This window comes from Pogona vitticeps, chromosome 15 (assembly GCF_051106095.1).
Source record: "Pogona vitticeps strain Pit_001003342236 chromosome 15, PviZW2.1, whole genome shotgun sequence".
Classification (NCBI taxonomy): domain Eukaryota; kingdom Metazoa; phylum Chordata; class Lepidosauria; order Squamata; family Agamidae; genus Pogona; species Pogona vitticeps.
The window spans coordinates 11,644,103-11,663,819 of NC_135797.1; the positions used below are offsets into that span (position 1 = coordinate 11,644,103).

At 50.8% G+C, this 19,717-nt stretch overlaps 2 protein-coding genes across 8 annotated transcripts; one reads left to right on the forward strand and one right to left on the reverse strand.

The window, feature by feature from the left end:
- The first annotated feature begins 764 nt into the window (after positions 1 to 764).
- Positions 765 to 3,447, forward strand: RNASEH2C (ribonuclease H2 subunit C). The gene is made up of 4 exons (XM_072983782.2): positions 765 to 1,033; positions 2,032 to 2,144; positions 2,552 to 2,671; positions 2,914 to 3,447. Exons 1-4 carry the CDS (start codon positions 868 to 870, stop codon positions 2,938 to 2,940), a joined length of 426 nt encoding a protein of 141 aa, XP_072839883.2. The 5' UTR covers positions 765 to 867; the 3' UTR covers positions 2,941 to 3,447.
- A 117-nt stretch (positions 3,448 to 3,564) lies between these two features.
- KAT5 (lysine acetyltransferase 5) lies at positions 3,565 to 19,717 on the reverse strand. 7 transcript variants are annotated; one of them, XM_078382079.1, is made up of 15 exons: positions 19,606 to 19,717; positions 19,439 to 19,505; positions 17,256 to 17,324; positions 16,105 to 16,241; positions 15,606 to 15,758; positions 14,350 to 14,430; positions 12,476 to 12,550; positions 12,074 to 12,361; positions 10,549 to 10,638; positions 8,639 to 8,779; positions 7,416 to 7,509; positions 5,785 to 5,944; positions 5,462 to 5,543; positions 4,588 to 4,718; positions 3,565 to 3,756 (listed from the first exon to the last, which is right to left on the reverse strand). In XM_078382079.1, exons 1-15 carry the CDS (start codon positions 19,615 to 19,617, stop codon positions 3,714 to 3,716), a joined length of 1,623 nt encoding a protein of 540 aa, XP_078238205.1. In that variant the 5' UTR covers positions 19,618 to 19,717; the 3' UTR covers positions 3,565 to 3,713. The 7 variants fall into 7 exon arrangements, with proteins under 7 accessions (XP_078238205.1, XP_072839878.2, XP_072839877.2 ...); XM_072983777.2 differs by having other exon boundaries at positions 12,074 to 12,322; positions 15,606 to 15,785; XM_072983776.2 differs by having other exon boundaries at positions 15,606 to 15,785.

Below are 19,717 nucleotides of genomic sequence, written 5' to 3' on the forward strand. Positions count from 1 at the left end.
CACCAATCTGGACTGAAGAAGCAAAATATATTAAGAAGAAGAAGAAGCAATATATATTTGAAATATGGATGCTCCTCCATATTAAAAAAAACAATCTGGACTGAAGAAGCAAAATATATATGTAATTTTTGAGCCTGTCTTTTCTCTTTGAGCTCAGTTTTGATTTTTTTTTTGGGGGGGGGAGGTTTGTCCCAGTGCATCCTGCTCCTCCATATTTAGAAAAAAAAGCAATCTGGACTGAAGAAGCAATGTGTGTGTGTGTGTATATGTATAGGTGTATATATGTATATATATGTATGTATGTATATGTATATATATGTGTGTGTGTATATGTATATATGTATGTATATATATGTATATATATTATGTATATGTATGTGTATATATATGTGTATATGTGTGTGTGTGTATATATATACATACACACACACACACACACACATATATATATATACATACATACATACATACATACATACATACATACATACATATATATACATATATATACATTTTTATATATTTTGCTTCAGCAAAATATATAAAAATATATATATATAAAAAAACCGAGCTCAAATAGAAAAGGCAGGCTCAAACAAGATCCCATCCCAGGTCATCCTTTGAAAAAGCTAAATTTGGAAGGGTTTGCTTTGGACTACAACTCCCAGAATTCCACAGCGGCGGAGGATCCTGGCAAAGGGAGGGGAATTCTGGGAGTCGCAGTTTTTTTGCATTTTTGTAAAAAAAAAGAGCAAAATCTAAAAGTTCTCCTCTCCGAAAGGAGGAAGGAAGTCGAGGCTGACTTCCGAGGAGACCCGAAGAGGAGGAGGAGGCTCTGATCGTTTTTTTGCAAACCCCGGGGGAGGAATGGAGGAGGATCGGGGCCCGGCGCGGCTGCAGCTGCCTTCCTTGCGGGGGGCTCCCGGGGCGGCCCTCCACCTCCTCCCCTGCCGGGTGGAGCACGACGGGGACGCCGCCGTCCGGCGCTACTTCGCCCCGGCCATCCGACGCCCGGACCCGGGAGACCCCGACGGTAACGGGCGGACAGACACGCGCGCACACACGCATGCATGCACACGTGCACGGACACGCGGGTCGGGCAGGGAAGGGTTTGGCCTCGTGGATTTTTTTGGGGGGGGGTGGATAAGGGACGGGACGCCCCGATTGCACACACATATACACACACACAAATGCATGTGTGTGCATGCAATCGACCTTTTTAAAAATTGCAATTAAAAACAAAAAAAAATATCTCGCCTTTCTCTTTAAAAAACACCCAAGGCGGCTTCCCCTCGTTGCAAAAAAAAAAAAAAAAAAAAAAAAAAAAAGAGAGAGAGAGAGAGAGAGAAAACCGATTTAAAAGCTTTGGAGTAGACCTGGGAAGAGGTTGGTCCCGGCTTTAGAGTAGACCCCATGCGAGCAATGCGGTTGATGTAAGTGTTGCCTGGAAACCTGCTTCTCTCCCCCCCTGTCCTGTTCCTAACCATGAGTTTCAAGGATTTGGGGAGGCTGATCCTGAAAGCCAGAGAGGCATCTTTTTGAAAGCTGGGAGACTGAACTGGGGGGAGGGGTGTGTGTCAGGGACATGAGTTCGAATCCTCCAGTTGGTAATTTCCCCAAATGGAGGCTTAAACATTGGCATGCATTTCAGGGATCAAGACTCATCTAAGGGGACTCCTCAGCACCCCTTTCCCTCGGCCAAGGGGTTGGCGGTCCTCTCTGGGGCAACTCCCCTTCGCCCGGCTTGGAAGCCTGGAGCAGAGGCGCAGAGAGACATGGCAACCCGGTCTCCAGAAGGTTGGGAGCCAACGTTCTTGAGTTACCGTTTCGATGCTGTAATGACAGCCAGCGACTTTCCAAACCGTGCAACGAGGAGCAGGGATTATTGCTTTTTGAAAAGTCACTTTACCCGTCTCTTGACCGGACCTGAAGTCTCCTAAGAGCCACCAGCCCAATATTTACCCCCCCCCCCGCCATTGCTTTTCTTGTCAATCTGTAATTTTACTCCCCCCACCCCTTTGCATCCGGCAGTGTCATCCGTGTCCTTCCGTGGGCGAAGCCTCAAGGGGATCCGGACCGCCGTTCCCGAGGGCTACGTGGGGCTGGTACTGGAAGAGGGCCAGCCCCCCTTGATGCCACCAGCGGTGAGTTCCTCGGCTGGGGGGCAGAGTGGCCGGGTGCCCGACCAGAGCAGGGGGGACCAGAGCAAGGTGGGGGGGGATCTTGTTTCAGTCGGCCATCTCTATCGCGACAGGCGATCAAATGAGGATCAACAGCAGGGCAGGCCGTGAGAATGTATGCAAACTTACCTCCTGGTAGCGATACAGATTTCCGTTGTATATCGTTAAGCGTAAAGGGCGGAAATGGCCGTGCGGTTTTTTCAAAAATGCAGAAAAATGAACCTGGGATGGCTTTGTGAGCCTCTGCCTGTACGAGGGATATAGGTGTTCAAAGGGTGGCCAGACAGACTGGGGTCAGGTCTGCAAAAAGGAAGTATGGGCGCTGGATGTGACCCCCATCGACTGTTCTTCCACCACCCCCCGACCCCCAGGAAAGGCAGCTGCAGGTGAAATCCACCTTTGAGTCGCTGATGGTGTGGAACCTGGAACGGGCGCCCAACGCCACGGACGAGATCCTCATGGCTCTCCGCTGGCCGAAGATCGCCGAGGGGGTGAGTGCCCGCCAGCCCCCGCTCGGAGGGCCGACGTGCCCCGGTGACCGCTGGGTGAGACCAAGGGTGACCATCACGATAGAACCGTTATGGAAGGCTAGGTTGGGAATCCTAGCTTTCCATCCGGCGGCTCTCCTTAATCTGGAACTGCGTCCGGCTGGATCGCGTTTCCTGCAGGGAAGGACTCTTCCCTGCAGGAAACTCTGCAATGAGTGACAGTTTCTATGCATTTCTCTTGGTAGATCCATGCCTCCGTGGCGGACGAGTGAGGGGTGGCATAGCCACCACTGCAACACACCTCGGCGCATGCAACTTCAGAAAAGACACGGCCCTTGGATGCAGATTTTGGAATTCAGGAGACAGAAGAACGCAAACCACCATCCCCCTAGCCCCGTCTTGCAGGCTGGTTGCGCCCACCACCCTTGCTCTTCCGAGTGCCCGTTTCTCCTGCCCAGTTTGGGGTTTTTTTACTTGGGCAGAATGTGGTTTTTCCTGGGCTTCGGATCCCCAAGAAATGTTGATTTAAGAATCTGGCATTGCTGCCGGTGCCTGTAATTTTTATGATACGAGTCCAAAGGTAGTTTAATTTTCGTGTTTTCTGCCCGCCAAGAAAGCTGCGCAAGGCGGAGTACTCTTTTAAGTACTCCCTCCCCTCTCCCCACACGTTAGATAAAATTATATTCTAAATGGCTTCCGATTTGTCGTATCATCCCTCCATCTTAAAAGTCATTAGGAGACTTTATTATAATTATAATTAAAACTGCTATGTTCAACAATTTTAGGCTGTCGTGACCGTTGCCGTTTCTATATCGAAGTGTGAAAATCCAAATAAAACACCAAAAAGCAGAATAAAAACCCTTCAAGGAGGGTAGGAGCGACAATACAGTCTGCCGTACCTTAAAAGAGAAATAAGCTTTATTCGGCTTGCGCTTTCACAGAACTGTACCGCTGACGGTCCAGAATTATGTATATTGAATATCACTCACTTGTCCTGAGGACGTCACAAGGTTTTTGTGGAGTTTTTGCCTTAAGATTCTAGTCCTCATAGCAGAGACACGTTTAAGCTCCTGAGAACGCGTATGGTACTGAAAGCAAAAGAATGGACACTGGTTGTTTTCTTTTTTTTAAAAAAAACACACTTTCTTGATTTATTGTTTACAGAGGTTGGGGAGGGTTGACAGGTTTGCTTATAATTGTCCTCCTTGTTCACGAAGCCCCCACCCGCTAAGGAAAAAGGCTAAGAGAAGGCCATACGGCGCATCACTAGGAGTCAGATACCCCCCCCTTTCAGAGGGAAAGTGGGGAGACACACCCCCCCATTGTCTCTGGATGCCCTCAAGGTCTTGAGAACGGAAAGCAGCTTCTGAAGCAAGTCACCGAGACCTTCCCCCCCCCCACAGCAAATGGCTCTGCAGTTCGGGTCAGCCGACAGCTTAAAAAGAGGCAATCGTGACACCCCCTTTTCCTATCACGCCCCATTGAAAAGCATCCCCCACGGAAAAACGCCCCCCCCTCCAGAAAGGGCTCCGGCTCCGAACAGGGGAATGGAAGTGGAGAAAAGAGTGTCTTTTAACACATAAATATCGAAGCGACCGCAACGGAGGAGGAGGAGACGGGGCGGCCGGTCTCGCGCGCGCCTTCTTCGGCTTCTGTGCGCCACGCCTGGCGAAAACGTTTCCAGAAAAGTGCTCTGTACAAAGAGGCAGGCGGGGGGGGGCAGGATTCACAGGGTTCCCTCTGTTTCCAAGGACGGTCCCTGCCCAGCCCATGGGGGGGGGGGAGAGAAAGTCTTTCCATCTGAGCGGGAAGGGCCCTGCCTGATTTCCCCCCCCTCTCCCGTTGCAGAGAAGGCAAGAGAAGGCGGCGAGGGAGGGCCCGGAAGCCCCCTCTGGTTGCAGTCAAGACCTCAGCCTCACCACTTCCCCCTCTTGCTCCAGTCTTTCGGAGTGAAATGCAGACATTTGGAATCAATCCGCAGGATTCGCTTCAGCATGGCCCGCTCGTGGCCCTCCACGATGTCCTCGGACAGGGTCAGGATGTACTGGCCCTAGGAAAGGAGGAAAAATGATTTCTCAAAGAAGGTTTCTAGTCCTCAAGGAAAGAACGGATCGACGTGCAATTCGCCACACCTAGGCAGGATGGTGCCAACCCCACTGAGATTTTATACACCTCTGAGTGCAGGATCTGGAAGTCCTTTGACCCTTAGGCACCCGTTTCCCAGTTTTGTAAAATGAGATGCGAGATGCGGGGAAGAACTACCGGCAGCCCAGAGACACGGCTTTCCTCTCTCAACACTGTTTCGTACGAATGAACCCCTTCAAAAACGAATTATGAAAATACTTTGGCCTTTATAAGTTGTGCCTTTAAAAGCATAACTTTCGACTCTTTTAGTGACTTTCTCCAACCTGGGGGTGGGGGAGGAATACCTTTGGGGACAAGCGCTGATTTGACCTGCTACTGCATGCACTGTTTTGACGGTTAACATGGTATGGGGGCGATGACAGGAGACCCTCTTTTTTTAAGCACACAACAGTGGCTTGACTTTTTCCAAACTTTTTTTAAAAGGTAGGTTAAAAAAAGTATCTGCTTCTACTCCTGAGAAGCAAGCAAGCGGAGGCCTGCTTTTAAAACAGCAAACGTAACGGACCACGAACTGCAGTGGAAGGCGACCCCTGGAACTATAGTGTCAGTATTTTAAAACAGTAACTGCCCCAAAAACCACATCATAAAACACCGGCCTCTCGAGTGTGCAAGGACGTTTAAGAATAGCCGTTTGTTCGGTGGCGCCACCTTATAGTAGTTGATGAGGTTGAGGTACTGGAGCGTGGAGATGACGTCTTCCTTCTTAATGCTCGTGATTTCGCTGATCTCGCTGGAAAAAAAAAAGTAACAGGGAGGACAGGAGACTTGAGTGGAAGGAAGGAAGGAAGGAAGGAGAGTCCCCCCCCAGCATGCCGGGAGATAGGGTGGTGTTGCAGCTGGCTGTCTTAGAAAACATCTGGACTGCAGGAATAAGGATTCAAACCCACCCACGCACCCCTGCCGTGATTTCAGGCGCTTTTCATGCAACTTTCTGCCCCCTTCCCCCAAGAGACGCTGCTCCCCGCCCTCACTTGATGGTGATCTGCGGACGCTCCCCCGTCTCCGACTTGAGGTTCATGAGGATCTCGAGGATGGTCTGAGACCAGTAGCTGCGATAGGACAGGAGGCCCAAGTCCGACAGGGGCTTCTCTGGCGTCCCCGTCTTCCCTTCCACTTTGGAAAGTTCGTAGCCTTGGGAGGAAAGAAGGATGGCGTTGGGTGGGGTTGTTAAGGGGGCAGCAGGGGTCCCTGAGAAGATCAGTGTGTGTAATGAGCAAAAGGTGGACGGGGCAGGAATGATCTGGCCAAATAAGGGAGCACCCCACCCTTCCTCCTTCCATTTAACGATCCAGGGCCAGAGGCTCTAACGTCAGACCTGGACGCATCCACACGGCTGTCAGTTTTCATTTAAAAACACAAAACAGGGAAAATACATCGGGAAGAATTGTGTCGCTTCTGGGAAGACAGGTTTGAGGAGTCTGGGAGAATTAAGAGGTGGAAGAGCGAGAAGCCGTGTGTCCCCCCAGCCTGTGTTAAATTATCCAGTGGAACAGCGGGCTGATCCCTGCCGGCCGCCTTTCCTTGGGGGGGGGGGGGGGTCCAGCCCAGAAACGCAGCCCTTCGCCGACCTCCTTCTGTGCAGGCTCAGGACCTTCGTTACAAGGCTGGCCTATTCCACTAAGGATGCAAAGCAGGGGCTTTCTCATCAGCAAAAGGGGAGGGGGTGCCTTCTAAAAGGCTGCCTTTCTCAGCAGTCCTACACGTCCAAGAAAAGAGGATCGGTTGCTTCACTGAGCAGGCATCGCACGAGGCACTTTCCGTGCATTTGACTGAACAGATTTGCTAAAAATAGGTTTGTTTATGGCCTGCCTTGTCCTCAAATTATGGGGGAAGGAGGCTGATAAAGAATGCCTCTCCTTTTCCTTAGAAGTAAAAAAAAAAAGCCAGGACGGAGCGGCTTTGCAGGCCCTTCAAAAAGAAAAAAGGGGATGCATCGACTACACAGAGACGGGCATGCGGAAATATTTTAGAAGGAAACGATGCCATTGCATGTTACAAAATAATTAAAGAGAGGACAGGGAACCTGGGCCTCTTGCCCCCAACCAAAGAAAGCAGGAGAGGGTGGAATTTTGATAGAATCATTGAATAATTGAGTTGGAAGGGGTCTAGAAGGGCATCAAGTCCAACCCCCATATTCAAGGCAGGAATCCAAGTCACAGCAGATCGGACAAGAGGGTGGTCTCGTTTTCTCTTGGAATGCCTCCAACATTGGAGCGCTCGCCACCTCCAATGGGCTCCGTTGTCGTACTGCTTTAACAGTTAAGAAGTTTTTGCTGATCTTCCGCCGAAATGTGGCTTCCTGTAGGTTGAGCCCATTCTTACATGTCCTGCACACTCTGGGACGATCGAGAATAGACCTGGATGCTATCGGCAACGGTGATCGATGGTCAGGGAGGAGTCCGGCGACATCTGGCAGAGGACACACCCCACATTATTCCCACCCTCCACCCACAACATTTTCTAAGGGGGTGGGCTAAAGTTGTCCTTCCTGCCGTCTGCCCCAGCTACCGTCCCTGAAGGCAGCTGCCTCGCTCTGCACAGAAACCGAACAGGGAGACTCAAGGTGGGAATAGCAAAAAATAAAAATAAAGGATCCACTTACTGAATTCAATCAGCAACTTTCCATAGCCTCGCCTCTGGTACGGGGGCAAAGTGAGGATGCAGGCCACGTTATAATCCTCTGTCGATTCCTTCTCCTGCAGCAAAAGTCAAAGCAAGCAGTGGGTTCAATTCGCTAATTCTGGCCTCTCTAACCATCCTCTGACCAAACTTACAACAGTGATAGAGGAAAGTAGATTTCCAACCCACACCGCATCCCCTTTTATACAAAAGAGTCTGGAGTTTTAATGCCGTTTGCGTACCACCGGTCCAATTCAGAAAGCATCCCATAAAACTGCTGGCTAGCTCAGTGGTTTAGCACTCTGGCTGTGGAGCCAGAGATTGGAAGTTTGATTCCCCCACTGGGCCTCTGGGGCTGGACTCAATGACCCATAGGGTCCCTTTCCAGCTCTGCCGTTCTAAAACGATGATGATTATATCTCAAGCACGCCTAACATTTTAGGCCTGAGTCAAAATACAGAAACAGCAGATCCCACTGCTTTTGAAAATTACGTGAAAACCAGGCTTCTAATCCTTACGGCTGCGAGGATGATCTCAGAAATAAAAATGTAAAGGCTTGCGGGAATATCAAGAGTAAGAAAAGAATGAAGCTGGAGAGCTGAGAGACAGGTAAACAGATTTCTACAGCACTCTGAAATTACTGTATTTTTCTGTGTATAAGACTATACTTTTGTCTAAAATCTTTAGACTAAAAATTGAGTATCATTTTATACACGGAAGTAAGATGAGGAGAGAACAAAAACAAGTGGAGGGGAAAGCAGGGATCAAAGCGATCCTGCAGCGCTTTGATCCCTTTCCCGCTACACTTGCTAAACCCCACTTAGATTTCTTAATTTCGGATTAGAAAAGGGGGGGGCGTCTTATACACAGAAAAATACAGGTAATCCCTTTCCTGCCACTCCAGAGTAATGCACGCTCCTGCTTCCACCCTCACACCTCCCTACTTTTAACTCTTGCTGCCAAGAAATTACAATGAAAGACCCTCAACCCTTTTGAATCTCTGGGGCTCAGGAGGAAAAGAAAACCATATATCCGGCGAGTGTGTGCTGTTAAATTGTGGAGGCGCACAATGGCATGCCTTGCCTTTGATTCCCAGCTCTGTGCAGAAGGGGAATGGGGGGGCAAATTAAAGATGAGAAAGTCTTAAGCCCTGCAGGAGCACGACCCAACAGCGCCGCGGCTCCGAACGAGGCCTCCGCAGCCCACCTTAGAGAAGTAGCCAACGATGTGGAATCCCTTGCTGTCGTATTCCGTCATGACGTAGAAAAGAAAGGGGTCTGTGTCGTAGTAGAGGGTCTTGTGGTCCAGGAAACACTTTGCCAGCAGGCAGAGGTTCTGTGAATAGCTCTGGAAAAGGGGGAAGAGAACAGAGGCCGGGAGAGGGTTAACCTTCCCTGAGCAGGAAGTGCCCGAGCCATCATCATCAGCAACAGCACAGAATTATAGAATAATTGAGTCAGTGTAACTCCCCCTTGCTCAGTGCAGGAACCCCAATCTAAGCAGATCCGGCAGAGGGTGGACCAACGAAGGTCTCCAGAGTGTTGGAGCGCTCACCCACCCCCCGAGGTCTTGGGATCCATGCTCATACTGCTCTAACAGTTAAGGAGTTTTTTTTTTCCTGATCTTCAGCCTAAATCTGGCTTCCTGCACGAGGTTCAAAAAGTAAGGCTGGGCCAGACTCAGCCAAGAAAAAGGAACCATCTTTTTCCGACCGGAGACCGAGATGATGGCCGTTTCCTCTTTTCCTTACACAGCAGGGCTGCGAAGGCTTTGTATTTGCAGGTGTCGCTACTAGAATCCACAGAAGCCCAAGGTGGGTGTCTTGCATGCAGAAACAAAGATGTCTGAGCCCCAGCATTGAGCGTATCAAAGCAGAGGGGAGGTGCAGTTCTTTCGCACCCAGATCCACTGCAGCAGTATAATGCCTCTCTCTCTCTCCCTCTCTCTCTCTCTGTGTGTGTGTGTGTGTGAGAGAGAGAGATTGATTTATTGCTGCCATTACTAAACAATGGGAAGCCACAAATCTTTGCTAATCCCCTTAAAAATTGTCTATAGAGACTGACCAGCCAACCCAGACGGACTTAGAAATGCTATTTTTCCTGTGCATTTTATTTTATGCAAGTTTCATATTTCTTTTGTGAGTCTTAGGCGGTGTATGTGTGTCTCTGGCGAGGGCCGAGAACGGAAAAGAAATACTTTCACAAAGAACATCATTTCACTACCAAGAGGTGGAAATGCCGTTTCCTGTTTATTTTACCACCGGTGTGAACTTCTGCTATGCCTCGGTGCCTTGCCGTCCAGCCTGCTTCCCAGAGAGATTCTGAGCTGGGTAGTTTAAGTTCTATGGACCACGGGGTCCAAATGGCCCTTTGCTTGCAAAATCCAGGTTTTTATAGGATGCAAGGAGGCGTCATACACGGTCTCCTTCCATTCCACTGGACAGTTTACTTCTATTCCTAAGCAAGTGTGCATGTGTGAAGGACCAGAATTCAATCATGCAGGGGGTTCCGAGTTACATTTCTGACCGCATCTCAAATCAGAAGAATCAGAGAGGGGAGAAAGAACCAGGGGATGGTCGGAATTGAGAACGGCTGCCTTGGGAATTGAGGGAACTTGGGTCTGAGTCTCCTTCGCTGTGCCTTGAAATTCTCAGGGTGTCTTTGGACCAGCCTCCCTTAGACTGACCCAGAAATGGGTTGAGGATGAAGCGTTGTGGGGGACACACCCTGAGCCCACTGGAATCAGGACAAGGAAAGTCTAAAGACCTTTTCCTGCCGGAGAACCTGGGAAACGATGTCGGAGAGCGTTGGGCTCGATTGACGAGAAGCGAGCTGGCATAAACACAGTTCCTCCTAGGCTGCTTTGCCTAGAAAAGGTCCCAGCTTCGCTCCGGACTGTCTCCAGCGAGAGATTTCAGGCCGTACAGCTGAGAAAGATCTCTCTCAGCTTGACTCCTGAGAAAAGTGGGCCAAGGCACAGGAAACCTCAGCAGATAAGGACGATCCTGCCCGCAGCCCTTTTTTTCAAATCCTCCCCAGCCTGACTCTGCCAACACCCATCACGGAACCAAGTGAGTTTACGTCGTCGTTCCACCCACGCCCGGCAAGCGCTCTTACTTTGTTCTTCCGCCCATCAATCTCGAAGAAGGAGATGGTCCCTTTACGGTAGATTTCGTTCCCCGGTGGATGCCGAAGGTCGCACTTGGTCTGCGGACAAGAAGAGGGATGGCTTGAGTCCCCCCCCAACCACAAACGGCTCTGCTTAAAGCTCTAAAACACAACATGAATCAGCCTCCATGGTTACACGTTCTGCGCAGTGGGGTACACTTTTTCATGACCCCCAGGCTTGACGTTTGGGGGGGTACAAAGGCTGCTTGTTATGAACGGCAGGACGGATCCTGCCTTCAGGTGGGGAGATGGGACCAGATGGAAGTTCTGTCGTTCTAGGATTCCGGTCAACAGGATATCGGGGGGAGCCGGTGAAAATACAGAGGCTGGTGATTTATATCTAGAGTCAGTCCCAGTCTGGAAACAGAGGTCCCGCTGGCTCGGGGATTTGGGGGTGATGCAGCCTAAAAAAGTAACTATTCCAAAGTTCTGCTTTGGGGGGAGGAGATGCGGACTGTAGGGGGGGACAGTGTCCTTCAGCTTAAGCGACAAATTCAATTCCACAGCAGTTCTGCTGCTACAAACCTGTGACGGTCAGAGCCCAAAGGAGAAAACATGGGATTAGAAGGACTATCAGATTTTAGCCTGTATTTCTTCCCAGCAATTGAAGCTGGCTGGATAGCTTAGCGAGCCAGAGGTTGGGAGTTTGATTCCCCCACTGGGCCTTCCTGGGGGGAAGAGCCAGCCTGGATGGCCTTGGGCCAGCTGCACCATTTCAAGGTATCCCAGGAAGAAGGGAACAGTAAACCATTTCTGGGTATTTCTATCGAGAAAACCTGAAAAGGCCACCGTAAATCAGAAGTGATTGGATGGCATGCTACTATCAAGGCAGATCACCGTTGTACCCTTCGGCTGCAATGGCCTGTGCTTTGAAGAACCAGGGCATGCTATCCAACCCGTAGCTGCTTCAGCAGTAACTTTAAAACAACAGCCCAAACTGCGGCCGGCCTCTTTCCTGGTGTACATCTAAGAAAGAGGGGCCTGGAGAAACCCATTTGGCCATGAACGTTTGGACTTTTAAAAGTTTTTCACACTGGTACAACCCTGAGGGAGTGGTACGGCGGCTGGGGTGGGTGGGTGGTGGTGGGTTTCCTACTATCTACCATATTTTTCCATGTATAAGAGTATACTTATGTCTAAAATCTTTAGACTAAAAATTGAGGGTCATCTTATACATGGAAGTAAGCTGGGGAGAGAACAAAAGCAAGTGGAGGGGAAAGCAGGGATCGAAGCGATCCTGCAGCGCTTTTGATCCCTTTCCCCCGACACTTGCTAAGCCCCGCTTAGATTTCTTAATTTTAGATTAGAAAAGTGGGGGGGCGTCTTATACACAGAAAAATACAGTATGTCTGTAACTAGCCTTGCTGCCAAGGCTCAGGTTTTATCCCCTCGGGGCTGCAGAAATGATGCGCCAGCAGGCAGGACGCAGGGGAACCTGCTAGGATTTTGGGGGGGGGGGGAAGGCTGCACTTACCAGATGCCTCTGCAGACATTTGAGGCTCTTGACGTACTTGAGGCAAAATTCGCAGAGGTAAAGGATGGGGAGGGTGGTGAGCTCCTGGGGGTAAGGCGAGAAGTACCAGGGCTTCAGGCGGTGCCGGCCGAGCTCAATGCACTCGATGTTCTTCATCCGCGTGATGATGTCGTCATGGCTACGGTCGGAGACCAGGCTTCCCGTCATGCGCGGGGCTGACGGGATGCCATCCAGGCTGTCTTGGGAGTCCTGTTCGCAAGAAGCAGGATGGGGGGTGGGTGGGATATTCTGGGTGGACAGGAAAGGAGCCACTTTCTATCTTTCCAGCCTGGTGCCTTCAGGAGGCAGACAGACAGACAGACAAGACAAGACAAGACGCCGCTCCGAGCCCCAAGGACTTACCTCGTCTGTACCGAGGCAGTTGGATTTCCTTTTCCTGCCAGGCTGGGCGGCCACCGCTCGGCGGGCAGAGCCGTTCTGGAAAAAACAGGGGGATAAGGAAAGAGTCAGATCACAGAGGGAGGGGCGTCTGGTAGGGAAAAAAAGGGGCCAGTCCTCACCACCACCACCGTCGCACTCAGCTTATAAACAAAGAGAGGGTGAAGGGCCTTCAAAACCTACAGGTCCTCCCAGAAGGGCCCTAGACCCACCCCTGGTTTGAATTGTCATGAGCCAGGAAAACACAGCTATCCGAAAGGAGACTGGTAGAAGTCCTGAATGAGCCCACGAGACTCTGCAAAGCGAGCAGACACACCGGAGAAGGGAACGCAAACCCAAGAGGTGTTCGCACACGATCGGACAAGCCAAACTTTGGTGGGGAACCTGGGCTTTTCGTGATCCGTGTGACTCAAAACTGCTCCTGCCTGCAGTGGGGCCCGCTGAACACATCACCGAACCTCGCTTCGGGCTTGGTTTTTTTCTGCGATGGGTGGCCGCAGGCCACGTCCCGTCTCTAATCTGCTCCCTTCCCAGCCCGGGAAAGACTTTGAAGTTGGTTCTTGGCGTCTTTCTCTGGTTAGTTGGGAAGAGATCAAACCAGAGAGAGGAAGCTGGGGGCGAGGTGATGCGAACGGCGGAGTAAAACCCACGGGGACTTCGACGCCATGCTCAAGCACATTTCTTGACCCGCTCAGGGTTCCCCCAAATCCTGTCTTATGTACAAACTCATGTGCAGGCACTAGAGTTCAAGGAATGACCTGATAAGGGAGGAAAACTTTTTCCTGCACGCAAATACATCTCTCTTTTTTGCCAAACGTATATCTCAGTTGCCAGTCACTCACAGACAGCCCTTTTTTTTATTTCAGTGGGGATTATGGACTGTATGACTTCAGATGGAAAAGAAACAGACTTCAGATGCCGGCATACGGGAGTTTGGAAGTTACTTTTCTGCACAACGTCCCCTGGCCAGCAGGAGAATTTGGAAAACTCTAGTCTTGAAGTTAAAAAAGTTAACTTCAAAACTGCAGCCTTGGCAAAAGATAACCAAGACACATATTCTGTTTCGTGGCTGTAAAGAGAAATAGGATCAACTGTGGCAAGGGCTCATTTTTAAAAACATTGTTGTTGTAATTTTCTAAAAATATTCAGAGTCCAAATGAATTCAATGAGGTGAAGCTAAAACCTGCCAGAGATCCTGACCTATTTCATGTGTTCTCCTATTTTTGTGCCTGTCTCCGCTACAGTACGAATGAAACCTAATTGTCCAATTCTCTCCACTGCCAGGAGAAAAGTTGATCTGACATTGATCTGAATTTTAATCCCGTTATGTGAGGCTACATCCCTTTACATCACCTTCGTGCTATCCTGTAAACTGAGACCCAAAGCAATCTGGCTTGGCCCTGCGGGGAGGGGGGGTCCTTTGGCTCTCCAGACAACTACCCCACCCACCCAGAAGACCACTACCACGGTCATCTGGAGACCCAGTGCACCCCACCTCTCTTTTTACAGACACAAAAATCATAGAATCATGGAGTCGGAAGACAGGGCCTCTTAAGGCCATCAAGCCCAACCCCTTGCTCAAGGAGGGAATCCGATTCGAAGCAGCGCCGATCGCCGGCTGTCCGATTTTCTCTTGAAGGCCTCCGAAACGAGGACTTGGGTTTGATTTCTGTACTTCTGTACTTCACTAAATCTCGACCCGAGGAACGTGGAGAAGCAGTTTCGGATGCCTGGGGATGCTGAGAAACCCCTCGCGTCCACTGCTCAAGGTTCATCATCCAACTTTTCCTTCTGTGTAGCAAAAGGCTAGAGGAGAAGAGGCCCGCCCGGCCGCCCACCTGGGGGAACACCGACGCCTGAGTCGTCTCCGTCGGAGCCGGGATGGGGGTCGCCGGAGAAACCACTTCCACCTTCCGCTTCTGTAAGAAACCAAAACAAGCCGATGCTTTTAGGCTGCTGGGTTGCTGCACCCGGCGCGCACATAAACACACACACACCCCATAGCAGGCAGAGTGGCTTTGACGCAGGGCAAGACAAAGCCTGTGCTGGAGGCTGGCCGTCCAGGGACGCTTCCTCATCTGCCATGGAGTGAAGGGGACTGGGGTAGGGCTGGGGGGACTGGGAAACCCACAAGAGTGGTTAGAGCTATGGAGATTCCTCGGGGAACCAATTCTGCCCTGCAGTGATTAGCTTAGCCCCCCCACCACCACTCCTCTCTCCTGGGAATAAAAGAGGTCTGTTTTACACAGTGTCCTTGACGTCAGCAACGTGGGGTGGAGGGGGGACTGTGTTTCTGTCCCGGTCCTGCCTGGGACGAACAACTCCGTCCACCATAGAAGAACCAGCATGTGGCGCTCTAACTTGGGCACATCATGGGAAAGAGTGTCTTTTATGGGGGCTCCCGTACCGCCACCTCCCTGGAGAAAATGTGAGCAGGACGACTAAAGGAACGCCTGACGTTGATCTGAAGCTCATAGCCCAGCTAAGCAAAGACCGTTGGCCCATGCGGTGGGCAAACTCGGTGCCAGCGCGTGGGAGCAGAGAAGCTTGGACGTACACCCGTTCCTTCAGGAACCTGGGCCAGGGCTAAGGGGCCGGCAAGAAACAATTTACTGCAGACCGTGAAAACCGGCTCCAAACCAGCCTAAACAAAGCAGTTCACCAGGGCAGCGAGAAGCCGTCGTCTGCAACTTGACCTGGACTCTTGGGGGTTCACAGACCACCAAGGACAGCCAGAGTCGAGCTTGGCTCGTGGGTTTGGAAAGCTAGACTGAGCTAGGTTCCCTGAACATGTGCAAAAGGCACACCACTCAAGGAGCGTTCAAGCCAGGCGGAAATGGTTCGTTTCGTCTGCAGGCGCCACGCGGTGGAGGCAAAGGCTCCACCGCCCTGATTCGACCCGGGAGGGAAATAACAGGGGGTGGTCCTCAAGAGGAAGGCGGCTGTATCCCCCTGCGGCTCTTCCCCCGGAGGCCTCCCTCGCCGGCCCAGACCTCACCCAACCCCGCCCAGCCGGTGCGGCCTCTTGAGAATGTGCCGGGTGGGACAAGAAGACAAAAGGAGCGAGCCGGGGCGGCCGAGCGCCGGTTCGTACCGTTGAGCGATGGTTGGGCTGGACGCAGGAGCTGGAGGAGAGGGGTTGGTCGGGCGAGCCAGGGACGGCCTCCCTCTCTTTAGGTAGGTTAAAGCGGAGGGTTATCTGCACCGGGATGGGCAGGGTTTTACCGCTGGATGGAGTTGCGGCTGGCTGGAGAGACAGATCCAAGGTCTTCCTCTGAGTAGGGAGGAAGACGGGCGTTACCAACACATGGGGAACGGGGGGGCTGCGCTACGGCTCTCGGGGAGTGGGCCGGGGACTGCCAACCCCACACGCGGCAGGCCAGGCAGCACAAGAAAAGGATGCACCACGATGCGCCGGGGGTGGTGGGGAGCAAATGTGCAATAATGCCTAGCAAAAGGTCCCATTCTTATGACATGGAAGGCTCTGCCCTTCGTTCCACCTGGCCTGGGTTCCCAAGGAACTGGCTGAAAACCACCCTCCAGACAACAAGATCCCGCCCTCCTCTGCCCCCCCCCGGTCCCCATCATCCTACCACGTCACGTTCCGGAGAGCTGGGCCGGGACCCTGGCAGTCCATTCTTGGTGGGAGTCTTAGCTTCCTTTTTGGGGAACTGGATCTTCTTTAGATCGAGCCGGTCGTGCGTCACCCATTCGTCCAGACGCTTGTTAACTGCAGAGTCAAAGGCAAGGCAAGGGTTTCTTTCTCCCCCTGTGGTTGAGGAGGGGCACGCAGGGACCCACCTGCCTATAAGCGCTGCAGCTCAGCAAGTGGGCGCTCACGTCAGGGCTCCTAAGCCCTTCCAGCAGCTCAAGATAACTTCCTTCCTACCAGATTCCTCAGCTTTTCATGCTGCTCAAGAGTTTGCCTGACAGCTTTGTCCTCTTAGCTATCCTACGTCTTTACGAATACGGCCTGCATGCGGCAAGCACGCACGGCGGTTCAGCGGAGCTCGCACCGAGAGCTCAAACCTTCTGGCTGGCCTCGGCTGCAATCAGACCCAAAGGTATGGCCGCCAGGATCTCAAAATAAGAAAAAAAAAAACAGGTGGGTTCTTATCTCTAACATCCTGAGCACCTATGAAGCATTGCAAGCAAACCAGGAAGTTCCCTTTACTCCCCATAGATTCGGCAGGATTGTCACTGCTCCTCGGTCAGTGGCCGAAGAGACTCAGAGTGACTTTCTCATGAATGCTTCAGGCGGCAGAAACTGAGGGGCGGCAGTTCCTTGGGCGACCTCCCGAAGCAGCCCAAAACCTCCCACGCATGGGAAGATGATTTCCCCCATTGAAGGATCATTCTCCCCAGCTTGTGCAGGGAGAATGGGGCAGGGGGAAAGGATCTGGTCCTTCCGTTTCAAGCGGGTGATAAACACACGCAGGGAGTCATGCCCTAGGATGCCTCTTGGCGCTGGAGGTTCAACCACCACATGCATTTTCTGGGAATAAGATTAATCTATCCATCGCACGTGCAGAAGTAAACAGCCGGGACTCCCCCCCCCCCCAACTCTGTGGGGCTTCCGGGAGCGGAAGGACCGAAACCCACTCTTGATTCAACAGAACTTAAGTTTTACAGATTATTCTACCTTTAGACTGGAGTCTCATTTCTGCCCCCCCCCAAATTCTAGGAAAGCCCCTTTACAACAAAGTCCCTTCAGCTCTCCTCAGCCCACGGAGGGCCTACTCACAATCAATGTAGTGGACATAGAACAGTTTCCGGCCGCTGATGTCTTTGACGCTGAGAATTTCAGCCAGTGCTGAAAGGAAAGAAAGAAATCATCTTTGGTTAAGAGACATGCAGAGAAAGATCTCCAGTCTGGGGGACTCCCCTGGTCCTTATAGAACCCTAAAAAACATCCATTAGCATTCGTTCCCTCATTAATCTTCGAGAGTCGTGGGGAATCACTGTGACTCTCACACTGAAAAAAGACATTTTTTTTAATAAGGACGTGAAGGAGAGGTGGGTTGCTATAGCCCCTGTCACTTTGACAACTGCCAGTCCTATAATTCAACGGGAGAAGGGGGTTCCTCGTAAACTGTGGAACTGGGAGTTCGTTCATTCCAAACAGCCCATCCCTAATTAACATAGCTGTAATTAAGCATTATTGCACATCATATTGCCGGTAATAGCCATGTGTTCCCTTTGCCCAAGTATCAATTAGGATTACTGGAAAGGGGGGAAAAATGACGGCAACACGAGACAGTCTCAAAAGGTGACATCGAAACCTTATTTTTGACTGCCTGTCATCTGTAAAACACATGGTGCTTTTTTAATCCTGCCACTGAAGATTTTAATTAGAATAATACTCAGCTATCGCATAAAACTGCGCCAGAGCAGAGACAGATTTCCTACTCCTGTCCTCTGAAGATGCCGGCCACAGAGACGGGAGAAACGTTAGGAAGAACAACCTCCAGAACGCGGCCACAGAGCCCGAAAAACCCACAACAACCATTAGATCCCGGCCGTGAAAGCCTTCGCGAATACATTAATCAGAATTAACTCGAGCCTAAGAAATCCATCACTTGCACCCTTCATTATATGTGCCTTCCCTACATCCTCAGCTTATCCGAAACCTTTCTGCTGTTATCCTGCACACCCCCACACCCTCGGAAACCTCGTGGTGTTGGGCTGTCACTTAGAAGATCCTACCTCGCAGGGCTGTTGGGAGGATGAAACGGTAAGGAGGGCCACGTACGCCAATTTAGACTCCCTTGCAGCCAGTGTAGGAGGCAAATCCTCGTAACATACGATAAATACAAAACATAGGCAGGCTTTCCTTTCACAACGGGTGGTCTGAGAATGGATTTTTTTTTAATGGATTGTTGCGCTCTGTTTTAAATGTGTTTTAGTATTGGTTTTATTACCATTTTTAATGCAACACTTCCTCTTTTTTTAAAGTTATATACCTACTGTTTGTAGTTTTTAAATATTGACTTTTTAATGATCCAAGCCACCTGGGGTTTTTTCTAAGGAGAAAGGCGGGGGTAAAATTATTTTAAATACATACACATATAAGAAGTATTTCTGACACCTGCTGTAGGAGCAACCCTTATCAGGTGCACCCACGGAAACACCTCTGTATTAACGACGTGACACCTACATTTAAATAAACATTTATCATATTTAATAACATATATTATGTTGCATACTACATAACTATTATACACTTACACACATGTGTGTGTATACCTCACTGAACGGTGAGTTTTAAGCCCATAGGAACGCATCAATCACGTTTTAATGCGTTTCTATGGGCTTTTTATTTTCGCACTGCGACGTTTTCGTTCAGCAGCGATTTCGCTGGAACGAATTAATGTCACAATGCGAGGCACCACTTATATGTATATATATGTATACACGCACACTTATATAGAGTGTACACACACATGTATATGCAGTATACACACACATATATATACAATATACACACACATATGTATATATGTGCGTGTATATTTATTTCTCAAGTTTTTCATTTATTTATTTAACTTATACGCCACCCACATTCCCCAAAGGTGTCTGCATATATGTATGTATAGCTAATAAATTAATGAACTATAATGACATCGTGTATTTATATAATTATATGACAATCACGGCAGCATTAAATTAATTACTAGAGATTATTCAGCGCTATATAAATTTTAAATGTGTTTAGCCAAGCAGGCAGAAGTTCCCTCTTTCGACCTCCCCCCCCCCGAGCCCGAAAGGTCTCTCCCACTTCTCTCCCCCCCCCCCCCCGGCCAGGGTCCCCCATGGGATCGTCCGGGCCAAAGCGAGAGCCCTGGCCCGGGCCCCGCCCCTCCCTCCTTGGCCCCGCCCCTCCCTCCTTGGCCCCGCCCCTCGCCCGCGGCCCCGCCCCTTACTCACGCCACTCGTCCTCGTTCTCCTGGTTACGGCGCAGCACGGGCAGGTGGCAGCCCTCGGTCACTTCCTCCTGCGGGAGAAGGCCCGGCGGGGTGAGGGAAAGAGGCCACCGCGCCCTTTCTCCCTTAACCCCCTCCCCTCCCCTCCCCCTCCCAGGGCTCCCCACTTACCACCTCCGCCATCTTGGACCCTCGCCGTTCGTCGTGGCCTTCTCTTCCGGCTCCGGGCGAAACTACTTCCGGGTCGGAGAAGGACCCCTTCCGGGGCGCTCGTAATAGGCGC